General features: G+C 36.3%; 3 protein-coding genes across 3 annotated transcripts; 2 read left to right on the top strand and 1 right to left on the bottom strand.

Moving 5' to 3' along the window:
- Window positions 1-2358: 2358 nt before the first annotated feature.
- LOC108378062 (cuticle protein 16.5-like) lies at window positions 2359-3253 on the bottom strand. Its single transcript, XM_017634362.1, has 2 exons — window positions 3239-3253; window positions 2359-3092 (listed from the first exon to the last, which is right to left on the bottom strand). Exons 1-2 carry the CDS (start codon window positions 3251-3253, stop codon window positions 2409-2411), a joined length of 699 nt encoding a protein of 232 aa, XP_017489851.1. The 3' UTR covers window positions 2359-2408.
- Window positions 3254-10594: 7341 nt separating this feature from the next.
- On the top strand, window positions 10595-11177 carry LOC108378063 (putative cuticle collagen 145). The gene is made up of 2 exons (XM_017634363.1): window positions 10595-10620; window positions 10680-11177. Exon 2 carries the CDS (start codon window positions 10742-10744, stop codon window positions 11078-11080), a length of 339 nt encoding a protein of 112 aa, XP_017489852.1. The 5' UTR covers window positions 10595-10620; window positions 10680-10741; the 3' UTR covers window positions 11081-11177.
- A 248-nt stretch (window positions 11178-11425) lies between these two features.
- LOC108378061 (uncharacterized) lies at window positions 11426-12332 on the top strand. Its single transcript, XM_017634361.1, has 2 exons — window positions 11426-11456; window positions 11521-12332. The coding sequence occupies exons 1-2, from the start codon at window positions 11426-11428 to the stop codon at window positions 12330-12332; spliced, it is 843 nt and encodes a 280-aa protein (XP_017489850.1).
- Window positions 12333-14506: the final 2174 nt, after the last annotated feature.

Genomic DNA, 14506 nt, shown 5'->3' with positions numbered 1-14506 from the left:
TCATAATAATTTTTCATACAAAATCCATTTTAAAAATACCTTGATTTTTTTCTAATTATAATACCCGAAGTTTAAAGGTTTTAAGATTATTTCAAAATTGTGAATGTGAGCCGAGGCAGAAATGCGTGATTCCAAAGACCTTGAAACGCCGGCCGCCAGGAAAAAAGCCCGAAAAGTCTGTAAGAAAGTTAGGGGACTTATGGAGGTTCTCATGTCAGGACTAATTTCTTTGAGAACAAACGCGGTAGCCTAGCAAATGATGTGCAGAACATACTTAAGTAAATTATATACTATACTTAACCACCCTGCTCTGATGAAAAATACGACCTGCCGATTGAATTGCATTTATCAACTTGTATGCAGAATATGGTCGGAAGATCGCATGGCTGCCAACTGCAATGTAAGTGTGCCCAGCCGTGATTGCAAAATACAGCGATCAGAGGATCAGCCTTTTGAGTTTTCACCAAAATTAAAAAAAAAAATTGGGTTTCTAGAAAAATGTTGGGTTTTATAGATCATTAGATTTTAGTATAATAAAGTGAGTGGCTAAGAGGTTGCGTTGATTTTTAATAATTTTACCGCTAACATTTCGAGCACATCTGCATGCTACTTGCAACTTGCAATTTATTATATCTACTAAAATTTAATGATCTATAAAACTGCATACCCAAAATTTTTACAAAAACCGAAAAAAAATTAATTTTGGTGAACATTTTTTTTATAACATTTCAATTGTTTTTCGTTTTGGGAAAACCTTACAATGGTTTTCAACTAGTTTTTATTAAATAACATTTATTAACTGGAACAGAAGAATCGATTTTCCTCAAAATAGCTACCTTTTCTGCACTTTGCACTTTAAAAATTAATAGAAACAACCGAAAATTCAAAAAACCGGGCTCAACTGGTCTTTTGAAAATTTTATCAGCTCCGAAGGCTCCAGTGAATTGTGAACACAAAATGCCAATTTTGAACCACTGTGCGGTGAGGCTTCCGACATTTTAAATCTATCAGGAAACAGGCATTCTCCAAACGCACAAATTCCGCGAGCCAACCATCTGAATTTCCTATCACCCTAGAAATAATCCTTCATCTTATTTGACGCTACAACCGTTCAACGGTTGGGCCAAGATCAAAAAACTTCGACATACTCCTCTCTCTCACACCAGTTGTGGTCCTTTTGCACTTACTCCTTCCATTATGTTTGTGGTATCTTTACTTCCATCATTTTTTTTTCATGGCTGCCGAGAGGAAAGATTTTTTTCTACTATGTATTCTAGGGAGCTAGGTTTTATGTTGCGCGTCCCAATCCCAGCTCACAATCCGTTTCAGGGAGGGTTTTATAAACTGCACATTTATGTACTTGTACATAGTTAGAGCAAGCTATGTATTTACTCTAAGGCAGACGCCCGCTTGCAACCGGACCGCAAGCCAAATAAGTCGGAGGTGAGCCACCAAAACTCACTCTCTTTCTGCCGTAGCCCAAGACTTCACAAGGATTCACTACCGCATCCCACACGTGGGCTTCTCACATTATCCAGAGTGCGCGAATGGACACGCAAGAGTCGGGCTTGAATATAGTCGTGCATCGGCAACTGCATACCAAGAAGAACAACCATACCGCTTGCGGACCTATGTACATTTTTGAAACGGCTGTGTAAAATGGCGTTAAGGCGTTAAGCAACACCATCAGCTCCGTCCGAATTGAGAAGGACCTCTCTGAGCCGCGACTCCTTTAAGCTTATAAGCGCGCAATTACTGACTATATCGATATCATCGGTTTTAACAACCGCGCCATCTCTTGCACCTTTTAAAAATTGCATGTCTTTCTACATTTTTCGTCTTTGAATTTGTGCCAAAGTTTCGTCGGGCGGTGTAATATATAGCATTTTAAAAAAATTTTTGGTTTTTGGTTTCACCAAACGCTTTCCAAACGATTCCAAATTTTTTAGTAAGTGCATACGACTTGCAAATGTAAAGACTACCCTAATGTTCATGTGTGGTACATACATATGTATGTACATATGTAAGTAAGAGTATTGGCATTATAATTAGGTAATCACTCAGCTATGTAGTATAGTATATCTGAACGTTTGTTAGTAATAGATTAACGTCCATTTCGATTAGAGTGACACGTCAATCCGATGAGCTTTCAGTGAATGCGCATTTTATTTACCTACATACATATGTACGTACATAGTAGTTTCTTTTGTGAATAATTTGAGCGCTTGGGTCCCACAAAAGCCATTCCAAAAATCGAGTTACTTGTAATATCGAACGTATATAAAACCGTTAAAGTATCAAAAAGTAGTTTATCTTTTGTGTGTTTTCTTTGTTCGAAATATCACATTTTATTCTGAACTTAACATCGAACATGCACAATTTAGTAGAAATATTTAATATCACAGATTTTAATAAGCGGCAGCAGAGGCTGGAGCAGCAACAACAACGCTATTATCTGAAATGTAACTGGCAGCAGCAGCAGCTGAAGGACTACGAGCTGCGGCGGGTGCTGCTGCTAATGCAGGCGCATGATGTGGAGCTACAGCTAGAGGAGCAGGAGCTTGGTATACGCTTGGAGCTGGTGCTGGAGCATGGTATACGCTGGGAGCTGGAGCATGGTGTACGATCGGAGCTGGAGCAATAGCATAGGCGAGGTTGCCACCCGATGGAACAGCATAAGATGCACTGCCGCTGTAGGAGGAAAGACCAGTGGTGTCAATTAGCGGACCTCCAGCTGATGGCAGTGATAATGCCAGTTGAGCCAAATTTTGTGTGCCGAGTTCACCTCCGGCTGCCAATAACAAGCTGCTTATATCAATGGACGACGAACTACCATATCCTCCTGACGAGCCACCATAACCAGCGCCGTAGCCGCCAGAGGAAGCGCCGTAGCCGCCGGAGGAAGCGCCGTAGCCACCGGAGGAAGCACTGTAAGTAGGCACCGCTACAGCAATTGTTTGCTGCGAAACAGCTGGTCGATAGACACTTCCACCGATCACCGCACCGCTGCCACTGGAGCCACTGGAGCCACCATACTGACCGCCTCCAATTGCGTAGCCATTGACAACAGCCACAATGGTTGCAAAGGAATACTAAAAATATGGAATAAACAACAACAACAGTGTTAATCCAATACTATACATATGTACATACATGCAGTAGGGGAAATATGTAGCAATAGGAGCAGCTAGGCTAGGCTAGGCTAGGCTAGGCTGCCGTCACACTGTGCCATACTTACCAGGAATCTATTCATTTTGCGTAAATTTGCTGTTTGATGTTGAAGTTAGAAGATTTTGTGAATGCGTTCAAAGTATTTTTTGTTAAGTTTTTATAGCTGAAATAAGGCATTCGACGCTTATGGACATTACGTGACAAAACGATTTTCGAGTCAAGCAACGGGGGTGGAGTGTGTGCGGTATTTCCATACGGCATTTCCACATGGAAATGGCGAATTCTATTTTGAATGCATAATATGTAGCTACGAGTTTGTATGTATGTAAATATGTACATACATAATTTAGTATTTTTTTCGTGAGGCTTTTCGTTTGTAACGCACCGAATTTGAATTTTACGTTTGCATTGTTGGTGCACAATATTTGTAGCTAAACAATTATTATTATTTTTTTTGTGTTGTTGTTGCACGCTAAACCATTTGAATTGTATTATGAAATGAGCTGCTCAGTGATAAGCGAAATTAATTAACACAGAGTGAGCCCAGTGCATTAAAAATACATACTTACTATGAATCATTTTCATTTAAATTACGGTGCATTTTTATACATAACTGCATTTCGGTATACACATATGGAAATGTGTACATATGTATGCGTGTATGTACATGCTATTAATAAAATCTTAAATACGTTAAATAAAAATTTAAAAAATGTGTAATAGAGTACGAATAGGCTATGTGAATCTCCAAATACTCCAGCTAAAAACAGCGATACACTGTAGGTACAGTGAAACCCGCTTAAGTAACCTGCATTTTTGGGCACCGTGAATTTTTTGATGTAATCTGAAGAAAATCGCTCTCTTAAGTACCTCCCCGCTTATTTACCCAACCCGCTTAAGTACCTAAATTTTTCTTACCCCATTTACCATTTTACCTACAATTTTGCCCTTTTAAGTGCGCTTTTAAATTTTTTGGCTATAAAACTGTAGATTAAAAAAAACTTTACACTTTTGAGAAGAATGTTTGAAATTTTATGAATTTTTTTTCAGTGTTCTTCAAAATTTTGAACTTAGGTTTATATGGTATTTGTTAGGGAATGCACTGTATTTTAGATGGAAAATCTTAGAAAAAATAAACATAAGTTGCAAACAATATCTATTTGAATATGACCCAAAATAATATATCCATAAGCGGGTCTTACTGTAGTTGCACCTTTGTTCCACTTGCATAGGGTTGCCAACCAAAAAAACGAATAAAACGAGTGGGAAATTCCCACATTGATTGAATTTTTAGAGCGACTAACTGATCATTTTATAGAACTGAACTGAATCAGGGACTTGAAATAGCTACTAACTCTCTATTTACGCATAAAGTGGGGCACAGGTGTAAGCAAATTCGCCAATTCACCGACATTAATTCAAATTCAAATTTACATTTTTTGCTCTTATAACCTTCCCTAATACCCCAGAAATTTATTAGCTTATAATTTTCTGCCTACAAAAAAAATTAAGGAAACGTGGTAACGTGGTAACGTAACACCCGCAATGATAGGATTTTCCCATATGACAACTGGAAATAGAATTAATTATGAAAATCTGGTAACACTGCTCCATCCCATCAGAAAATTTCTACAGTGGGTCCACATTTTAATCTCAAATTAATTTTAATCGCAACCCTAATCATAATCTTAGTCTTAATCTTAATTCTAATCTTAATCTTCATCTCTATATTTATCTTCTGCTTTATTTTTATATTAATCTTTGAGTGTACTTACTCTCACTTCAGTAGTTTTTCTGTTTGACATTTCTACAGGATTTTCCACGAAAAGTATTGCATCAGAGCTAAAATCTACATAACGCTTCAAAGAGCTCTTCCCGCGGGTTAAGTTTTGGTCTTGACTAGTGTGAATCTTTCAGTAGAAATAATCCGGGCGAGTGCAGAGTATAAATAAATATCTCTGATCGTCGCTGTTTTACGCTTGATACAAAACACCGGCGATTCCGTTGTTCACCGTTCGCCCTGCCATTTCGCCTACTTTAACACAATTATAGCGGTAACGAAAATAGCGTGGTATCAGCGTTGCATTAATAATTAAAAAAAAAAAACGAACCCATATTTAAAAATGGGGAAATAAGTACATACATAAATCTAAAACAAGGAGAAATTCTTGAAAATTGATTTATTTTAAGCCAGATTTAACAAATCGCCCCTGAGTTCGCCGGTATTGTGTTTCAGCCATTACATGAATGCAAGCGTAAAATGTCAATTTTGAAGTAACCGCGTCTGGCGGTTTTTGTGTTCACTAATTTTAATAAGCAGAATATTCAATTCACGCAAACAAATTTCGAACATGCATTGCTTTTAAATAAACTCGTTATGGAAAAGTCATTCTTGAAGCAAAAGTCTTTATGCGCTAATCAGGGTTAAGTGATTTGATTCGATGAAGAAATAAAAAATATAATTTATTTGTGATTAGATTCAAAAACCAAATAAAAAATAAATTTTATTTTCTCGAAAATCGTGCTTGTATTACATAAAGTAAAGAGTTTTTCGTAAGTCTTTTATTTGGAAAATCATGAATCAAATAGATTTGCAATTCATTAATTTTTATTTGGTTTACAAATAAATTTTAATCATGATTTGATTAGACCAAAAAATAAAAGTGTATAGTATTTAGTAATTTACACAACTTTCAATTCAGATCAAATAAAAATCCCGCAACTCTAACGTTTAAGAAAAAATTGCAATATCTTAAAATAAAACTTCGTTAAAGAGGAGTTTTCGTTATAAATACGGTGACCAGATTTCTGTGGACAAAAATCAGGACATTCCAAAAGCATCGAATCCGAACATACGATTTTGTTTTTAGAATAAAAAAAATATAACATCTTTTAATACAATTTTATTTAAAACAAAACAAAGAAAAAGAAACTTCAAAAATTATCGCTAAAATGTATACAAACAAAATACATGATGGCGAGAATGTAAATAGTGTAAAGACATTTTGGCAAGTTTTGGCAACTTTTCTTTGTTTAAAAAATTGTTATTTTTTTATAAAAATATATATTACTAAACATGTAATCAACACTTTGTAGAACATTTGCAAATATTCGTGAAATTTAAACAAATGATGATAAAAATTTTAAACTTTTTAATCAGAGTTTTTTTTTTTTTGAAAGCGCAAGTTCGAAGTTGCTTGGACTTACCGTTTTTTTATGGGTAATTTTTTGTTCGCGCATTTTCTTACATACAAAGTACGTTCGACAATTTTTTTGTACAGAGAAAATTAACAATGTCTTCCACAAAAAAAATTCACCAAAAATCCACGGGAAGTAGCTACTTAAAATTTGCAGTTCGTTTTAATAAAATTTAATGGGCTCAGAATATTTCTAAAAATATAATGAAAAGACTCAAAATTTTTATGAAACTTGGTCTGATTTTTCTAATTTTCGGAAAATGCTAAAATGTCGCTTCCCTAGTAATGTTTTCTCCACTGTGTCGAGAGCTTATATTTTTCATATCCATGCTTTTTTGGAGGGAATTAGTATTATTTTTTACAATTTCACTAAATTCAAGTTAGAATCGTTTCATTAAAAAAAGCACTTAGCATATATTTATAAAACCCTTACAATTTTTTTTACAATAATGATGACTACAATATAACGAGAGTACCAGTTTGACAGAACAAAACATAACAAAAGATCATAGCAGATATGGATGCTGGCTATTTGTGTCTCCCCTATATTCTATGTTTTTTTGTGATAGCGAAAGTGTTGCCACGTTTGTACGAAAAATTGTTTTTGGGTCAAAGTACAGGAAGACTGTTGTTAAATTAATAAAGAAAACACTAAAAATCGGGATTTAATCGGTACAAATATTAAAAATCTGGACACTTATGCGTCCCAATTTTTAAAAAATATTCAGCGGGACAATTTTCACAAAATCGGTACTGTCCCGCAAAATCGGTACGAATGGTCACCGTAGTTATAGAGGAGTCCTATTGTTGATGATTTTGACCAATTGACTGCTACATTAGCCCACTGTACATTCTACCTCTAAACGCAAAGCGTTTCAAAAGCTTTAGCAGTAGTAAAATATTCGACTCGTATCTGTAAGAAAACTTTACTTAGTATAAGTACATAGCTATGCATTTATGTAGGTATGTATGTATGTAAGCGTATGCAAGCGAAATTTTGCCGGTGGTTTTTGCATTTTTTGCATCGTCTACTTCACAATTCTGCTGCGCTGGTATATTTTATATACAAAAAACAAAAAGGTATGATAAAAATTATATTGCAAAGCAAAAAATTTTCTTCAAATAAATAAATAAATAATTTTCAAATAAAAATAACAACTTAAAGCAAAATTGTGCCAAAGTTGGATGACAAATTAGCGCAGCGGTGTGCAGCCATACATACATACATGCAAACATACATATGTATTTACGGAAGTGCGGTGCGCAGACAGTAAAAGTTGCAAATAATGCAAGAAATTCGGTCAATGTTAATGGAGTATTCAAGTACGCGACCTACTTAGTTGGCCCTTCAAAATGAAAGAATTACTAATCGAACAAAGTGAATGAATTAAACGCCTTCTCGCACGCTAACATTTAGCCTACTTTTAGGCATTTAACACAAGTTTTTTTAAGAATCGAGGAAAAATTGGCGCCCCCTGAGCCAAAATGCGGGCGCAGCGTAAAATGCATTCGAGATATCAAGATTTGTGGCACGTTCACATCGTCGTACAAAGCTACTGTGTAATTGCCCTAAAGCCAAGTAAATTTTAAGTGGTAGAAAACAAACTGAAAAATGTATAGCTTGGTGCAAATTTAGCTCCATAGCTGACCGAATAGATTCTTAATAGCCATGCTAACTTTACGTGTTTTTGTAAGTTAATGAATTTAAAAATTTTGCAAAACAAATTTATTTCATTTATGATTTTTACATATACTTTTGTACATAGATCATTAAAACCGTTTTCGTTATAATGGCGGCTTTACATTTGACGGCCGACACGGATATCGTTTCAATATTCAAAAGGTCGCTTGGCCAAGAGGCATTGAGTGATGGCGATTGCGGTTGCGGAAAATAATTACATATATCGGATAGAGTAAAAGATAAGATATGACATGATTGTAGTACTATATAGAAACAAATGAGCTTAATTTAAAAAATATGCATTTTAGAGTGCGTTTTTGCACTTAAAAAAAAATAAAATAAAAATCTACTTTGCAAATGTTCATTAAGCCCTCATTTTTCAGTGAGCATATTGTATGCATGAAGAAATTGGAGAATTTAAGCCAATTAAATTTCGCTTCCAATCTCTGCTCGATTGGGAGTGGATCCATAATTTCGGCGCAACTATTTTCACGAGGCTCTCTGAAATGAACTAACGCCCGTGAATTTTCTATGATCCACAATTGTTTCATTTTAAAAGCAAAAAGAATCGAGTTGCTGCCAATAGGGGCCGCTGGAAAACACTAATTGTCTTGTCTGTGATACTAAAAAAATTTTGGATACCATGGATCCCCCTTTCATGTTACAAAACAGACGCCAAATGAAGAAATCGTCCGCTGGCTTGGGATTGATGGTGGTTAACACATCGGCCATCGTTGACGAGTGGGTTCATATTGGTGCTATGCTCGGTAAGCCCAGGCATAATATCTTGTACGAGCACCGACCAATTGACCTTTCTTGTAGCCGACGCACAGTGGTTCAAAACTGGAATTTAGTGTTCACAATTCACTGGAGCCTTCATTTTTCACTCAATTTGATAATTTTTTTTTAAATAAAAGCTAAATAATAAAATTTGCAAGATACCAGTTGAGCCCGATTTTTGAATTTCTGTTTGTTTGTATTAAATTTTTTAGTGCAAAGTGCAGAAAAAGTAGCAATTTTGAAGAGAATTGATTCTCCTGCCCCATTAAATGAATGTTACATAATAAAAACAAGCTGAAAACAATTTTAGGGTTCCCCCGAAACAAAAACAAAAAAAAGTTTAAATGTTAAAAAAAAAATGTTCACCAAAATTCAAAAAAACAATCAGGGACGGTAATTATTATGAGTAAAATAATTTAAATCAGCATTTTACCATTATTTTATGAGTTTTATGGTTTTCGCTCTAAAAAAATAATTATTTTTGATTTTAATTATTTTGCTCAACGGAAATAATTACTATTCGATTTTTATTTTTCCGATCGCAAATAATGATTATTTTATGATATTTATGTTTTCGTTTAGATATAATAATTTTTATTGAGTTTTATTTTTACACTTAATTGATGATTATTATTTATAAAATTGAAAAGGCTATACAGACGCAACTTATTGAAATTTTCACCTGAAAATTTTGAGACTTATTCCTTTGATTAGGATGTCGCTACCTCTGAATTAATAATTATTATCTTTGAGCGAAAAAATAATAATCATAAAAAAATCACAATTTTATCGAAAAAATAAAAATCAAGTAATTATAATTACCTTTGAGCGAAAAATTAAAACTCAAATATTAATTATTATTTTTAATCATTACTGGTAAAACTCCACGTGATCAACACGTTGCCTTGTAGGGATATAACCAAACCATGTCCAAACGGGATTTTTTTTTTAATTAAAGATTCTTGAAAAGCTACTTTGGTATGCAGCTATCAACAAAAACATGTTGCAATCACTGGGAAATTTCATCAGGTGGTGTATATATCGCAGCCCGTATGCCAGAAACATGAATGTGTAAAAATTAAAGTTTTGGGAAATCAAGTTTTAAAGTTTTTTTTTTACCGAGACTCAACTCTAAATTTTTGCAATTTAAATTATAAAATATGTGCTTTCCGTGTACGCATGGTATATTCTCAGATATAAAGTGATTAGAAATTTTGATAGTTAAAATTAATTTTATATTCTAATTTTATTTTTACATATGTATGTATGCGCATACCTACTCTACTTCCAATAAATTTAACTGCTTCATTAGCTAGGTGTGTAAATGCGACTCGATGATGTTATCTTCATTTACTGCCTACGACCACTTACGTAAATCTCTTTTGTGAAGTGCTTTCAACCAGCTTTGCTATAGGAAATGCTTCGACAAATCATAAAGTAAAAAAGTGCATTTAATTTATTTCTGTCGAAAAATGGGAAATAAACTTGTTTCACAGCAAAGACTTTTTATAGGTTTATTCATTAGAAAAATAATCGAAATTAGTAGTAAAAAACGAATTAAGTATGTAAGTACATGAGTATGTAGATCGTTTTTTAGTGCATCCAAAGAACCACGCTCTCAAACTAATCAATTTATCTCGTATCGATACTCAAATCAACGCTGTCATGCAATCTGTTACTCTTTCCTAGGCCAATAATGCACTGCCTGCGTACGCATATAAAAGGAGCTCGGCGTTTGTCCTCCGCACAGTTGAACGCGTAAAATGGATTACGCAGCATACATTCTACTGAGTAGGCATTAATTCGAACTGAACTTGAATGGAAATTTTCAAAAACAGTTTTATTTACAGTTACCCTTGCGCTGTGTCATACCCCTCGGCTACTAGAAGCACACTTCGTCCAACAAGCGTCGATGTATACCCAGCCAGAGCCACCAGGACTACCTGTTCTGCTAGATGAGGTAGACAATAAGATACCACGTGACCCCACTGAAGACATTGGGGCGGTAGGAATCAGCGGGCCACAAGGTTCCACAGGCCGTGATGGCCGTGACGATGCAGCTGGTCAACAGAGTACGCTTGGTTTACGTGGAGGACGTGGCTTACCGGTCCCTAATAGACTACCTGGCCCTCCTCGGCAGAAAGAATTTATGGATAGGCCTGGACCAAAAGAAACTCCTGAAGCTTCCGTACGACAAATGCCATATAACATTCAGGCGGAGGAGGAATTCGATAACTATGATTATGAGTGAAACGTCTGCAGAAAATATGAAAAAAGCTCTACAAAAGGCATCACATGTTTGTATTAGAATATGTATTAAAAGAATAAATAATTTAATGGTTATTGAATAATTAACTATTTTCTACGAGTATTAGGTTAACTAGGTCGTTAGATCTCAAAGATAGTATGGCAAAGGGAAAGCCAAGTGAGTGAATGCTGTTATCGCAATCACCTATGCACATACGTATACATATATGCATGTATGTATGTGTATAAGTGTGTTTGTGTTAAGTCACCAATTTACGAATATTCATCANGTACCCAAGAGCTTTGATATAAAAGCAAGTTCTTGAACTTAGGCAACAACAGAACCAAAATGAATAGCAAAAAAGTAGCACGAGAAATTGGTAAGCCACTTTCTTCTAGTAGTTAAGTAGACAACAACTCACTTCCACTTCTCTCCATTTACAGTTATCCTGCTGCTGCTCACCACCAGCTCCAGCCCGTTAGTGCATTCTCTACGCGCCACACCTCTTCACTTTGGTGTTGCCCGCAACGCCGATGGCGATGGCAACGCCAAAATAGTCATTTACGCACAGGATGAGCAGACGCCAATGCAAACTCAACAACACCAGGACAACGGCATGCAGTCGACCAATAGCGCCTCTGACAAAAACACTGCACAAGAAGGCGACTTGGAAAAGGACAGCCGCAAATTGCCCGACTACCTCTACTCGAATGCCATGCCCGTCATGGATGATGACCACATTAAGTACATGTTGCCCAGCATTGGCTACCCCATTTACGGCGGACCAACACCCAACACCGCATCCATACTGGATAATCGTCTTACGAACGATATGCGTCGCAATTATCCCTATTATGAGAATGCTTACCAGCGTTGGTCGCTGGCCGATCGCCTGCAACTCGGTTTCAATTTGAACGGCAACACTGGCCTAAATTTACTAACTTCCTCTGGGAAAGTACCGAATGGTGGTATGAATTCGGAAAATAATGGACTGCAGCCGCCTGCCGCTATTCTGCCCGTTGCGGTTGTGGGACCACCTGGCCCACCGGGTCCACCTGGGCCGCCAGGACCGCGTGGACTTACCGGCGCAACCGGACCTATCGGAAGGCCAGGACTAACGGGGCGCACAGGTCCGCCGGGCCCACCAGGCCCCCCGGGACAGCAGATAAACCACGGTCTCAATCAAAATCCCAATATCTGGTATGCGGGCAATGCGAAACCCCTACTCCCATTGTACCAAAATGATCGAGAATAAGGGAATTAAAATAAGTACATATACCACTTGCACAGTGCGCTGGAAATTGGAAAAGAATAAATTCGTACTCTGAATATATGAAAAGAAGCTAAAAGAAAAATTTGTTTTCCGTCATACAGTCAATCAATAGAGTTTAGGTACAGAGAGTTTTTTGCAATACAAGAACAATTATTATATAAACCATAAAACACAGTGCTAGCAGCAGAGACTTTCAGCTAACTGATGAATGAGGGCAAATTAGATACGACGATGTAAATTATAGAGATGTTATCATATGTAGAATTCATTAGTGGTTGAATTGGATCCAAGTTATCAAAATTCATGCGTCTATGATTTTTAAGCGCAGTGCAAAAAACTAATAAATGCAATACGCTGATTTCAGATTCACAGAAAGGGCGCCGGCTTTGGCGACCACCATTTAATAGTTATGATAGTATGACCAATGCGTAGACGAATGTACCAATTTCCACTACTGCCTGGTTGGCTAGGCACCCCCATCATCTTAAGTTTATTCGGAGAAGGTATGAGAAAGTTCCTTGTACCACAAATAACATTAAATATTAGAGTAGCGGAAGGAAAAGGAAGATACGGGAACGCCATTTTCTTTAACTGCAACATAGCTTGTATTTTTTGGACCATCTGTATATCGAAACTGGCAGCCAGACAGTTTAAAAATTTCACAACACTGAGCAAGGTGTACTATAAGTCATTAATAAATGAATCCTCAGAAACGAATCGGTCAATATGTAAAAGAGCTTGAAGATTCAAGAGTACTCTGCGCCATCTTGAAGGCAACATGAATATGATGAATTAGTTTATTCGAATGACCAAGTAGTAAGCCTGCTAGCAATAATTTTTTCCAACAATTTACCAAGACATGGAAGCAGTAGTAGTTCATAAGGATATTTGCCAGGCTTCTAAATTGGAATAATAGCATTTGCAGGGGGTAGTAACCAGAATTGAAAATATTGTTATAAAGACTGATGAGGCGGGAAAAAGAAACGGAGGTAGGTGTTTAATAATAGGGTATGATATTTATTTTATCAATACCCCCTAACTGCCGATAGAGCAGAATGAAATTCAAGTAGTGATAAATCAGAGTCCAATATGTAACTTAGCTGATGGAGAAAGGAATGGCGGAGCTAGCCATGAAGTAGAAAGAAAAGCATGTTTACAGGAAGAAAAAGCAGCAGGAAAGCTAGAATCGGAGGAGGAATTAGCGAAATTAATTGCAAATGCTAAGACTATTTCCTGAGGAAGAAATAGAATACCACGAGAAGAAATAGGGGAAGAAGATGAAAAACCAGACAACCTCTTAGTACCAGCCCAAACTTTTCTAGAATTCAAGAATTTTCCAACTTAACCCAATCAGCCATGTCAGTTTTGAAGTACAATCTTGGTCTATGTAGGGAAGAAGAACGGAAGAAAAGCAATTTAGTAAAAATCGGGAAATGAACGCTGCCATGAAGATCGTCTATATAACACCAAGAAGCTCTAGCAGAAAGAGAAGGAGAACAGAGGGAAATATCTGAATAGCGACCCATCAATAGGAATAAACAAATTTGAAGCAAGAATAACGTCCTCAATCACGCGACCTCTATGATTAATTGATGCCGATCCCCAAAGGGGGCTCCAAGCATTCAAGTCACCTGCCAGAAAGAAGGGATAAGAACTAGAGGGAAGAATATTTCCAAAATCAATTGCACTAAAAATGAATTTTGTTAGAAGTTTGAATTTCAATAGCTAGGGAAGATATATTCGTTTGAGGTTGAGGAAGGATAATGTGAGGAAGGTTTTTCTTGCCAAGGATAGCAATACCCTGTATGCTTGTAATATTCTGAGGAAGATTGAAGAAATGAGCAATATATGCTAAGGGAGCAAAGGCTGTCGCATTATAAGCAAGGTGACTTTCATTTAGTAAAATAACTGAAGGATTATGACTTTTAATAAGCAATTCTAAATCGACATAATTATACAAGCAGCCATTCATATTCCACTGCAGAAAGGTCAACATATTGGGCCTCATGCATAAAAAGTGAGCTTAAGCTCCGACTCGAGTTTCTGTACAATTTCTTGAGCTTGAGCTCACTTCATCAGTGCAAAAATTATGCATGAGGCCCAATAAAAAAAAAAACAAAGAAAAGAAAAAACAATACAGTATTCCCCGGTTAACT

This window comes from Rhagoletis zephyria, unplaced genomic scaffold (assembly GCF_001687245.7).
Source record: "Rhagoletis zephyria isolate East Lansing unplaced genomic scaffold, Rhagoletis_zephyria_1.1 Rzeph_scaffold_13269, whole genome shotgun sequence".
NCBI lineage: Eukaryota > Metazoa > Arthropoda > Insecta > Diptera > Tephritidae > Rhagoletis > Rhagoletis zephyria.
The sequence above is the reverse complement of the archived record's forward strand: the minus strand, read 5'-3'. Positions and strand labels throughout refer to the sequence as shown.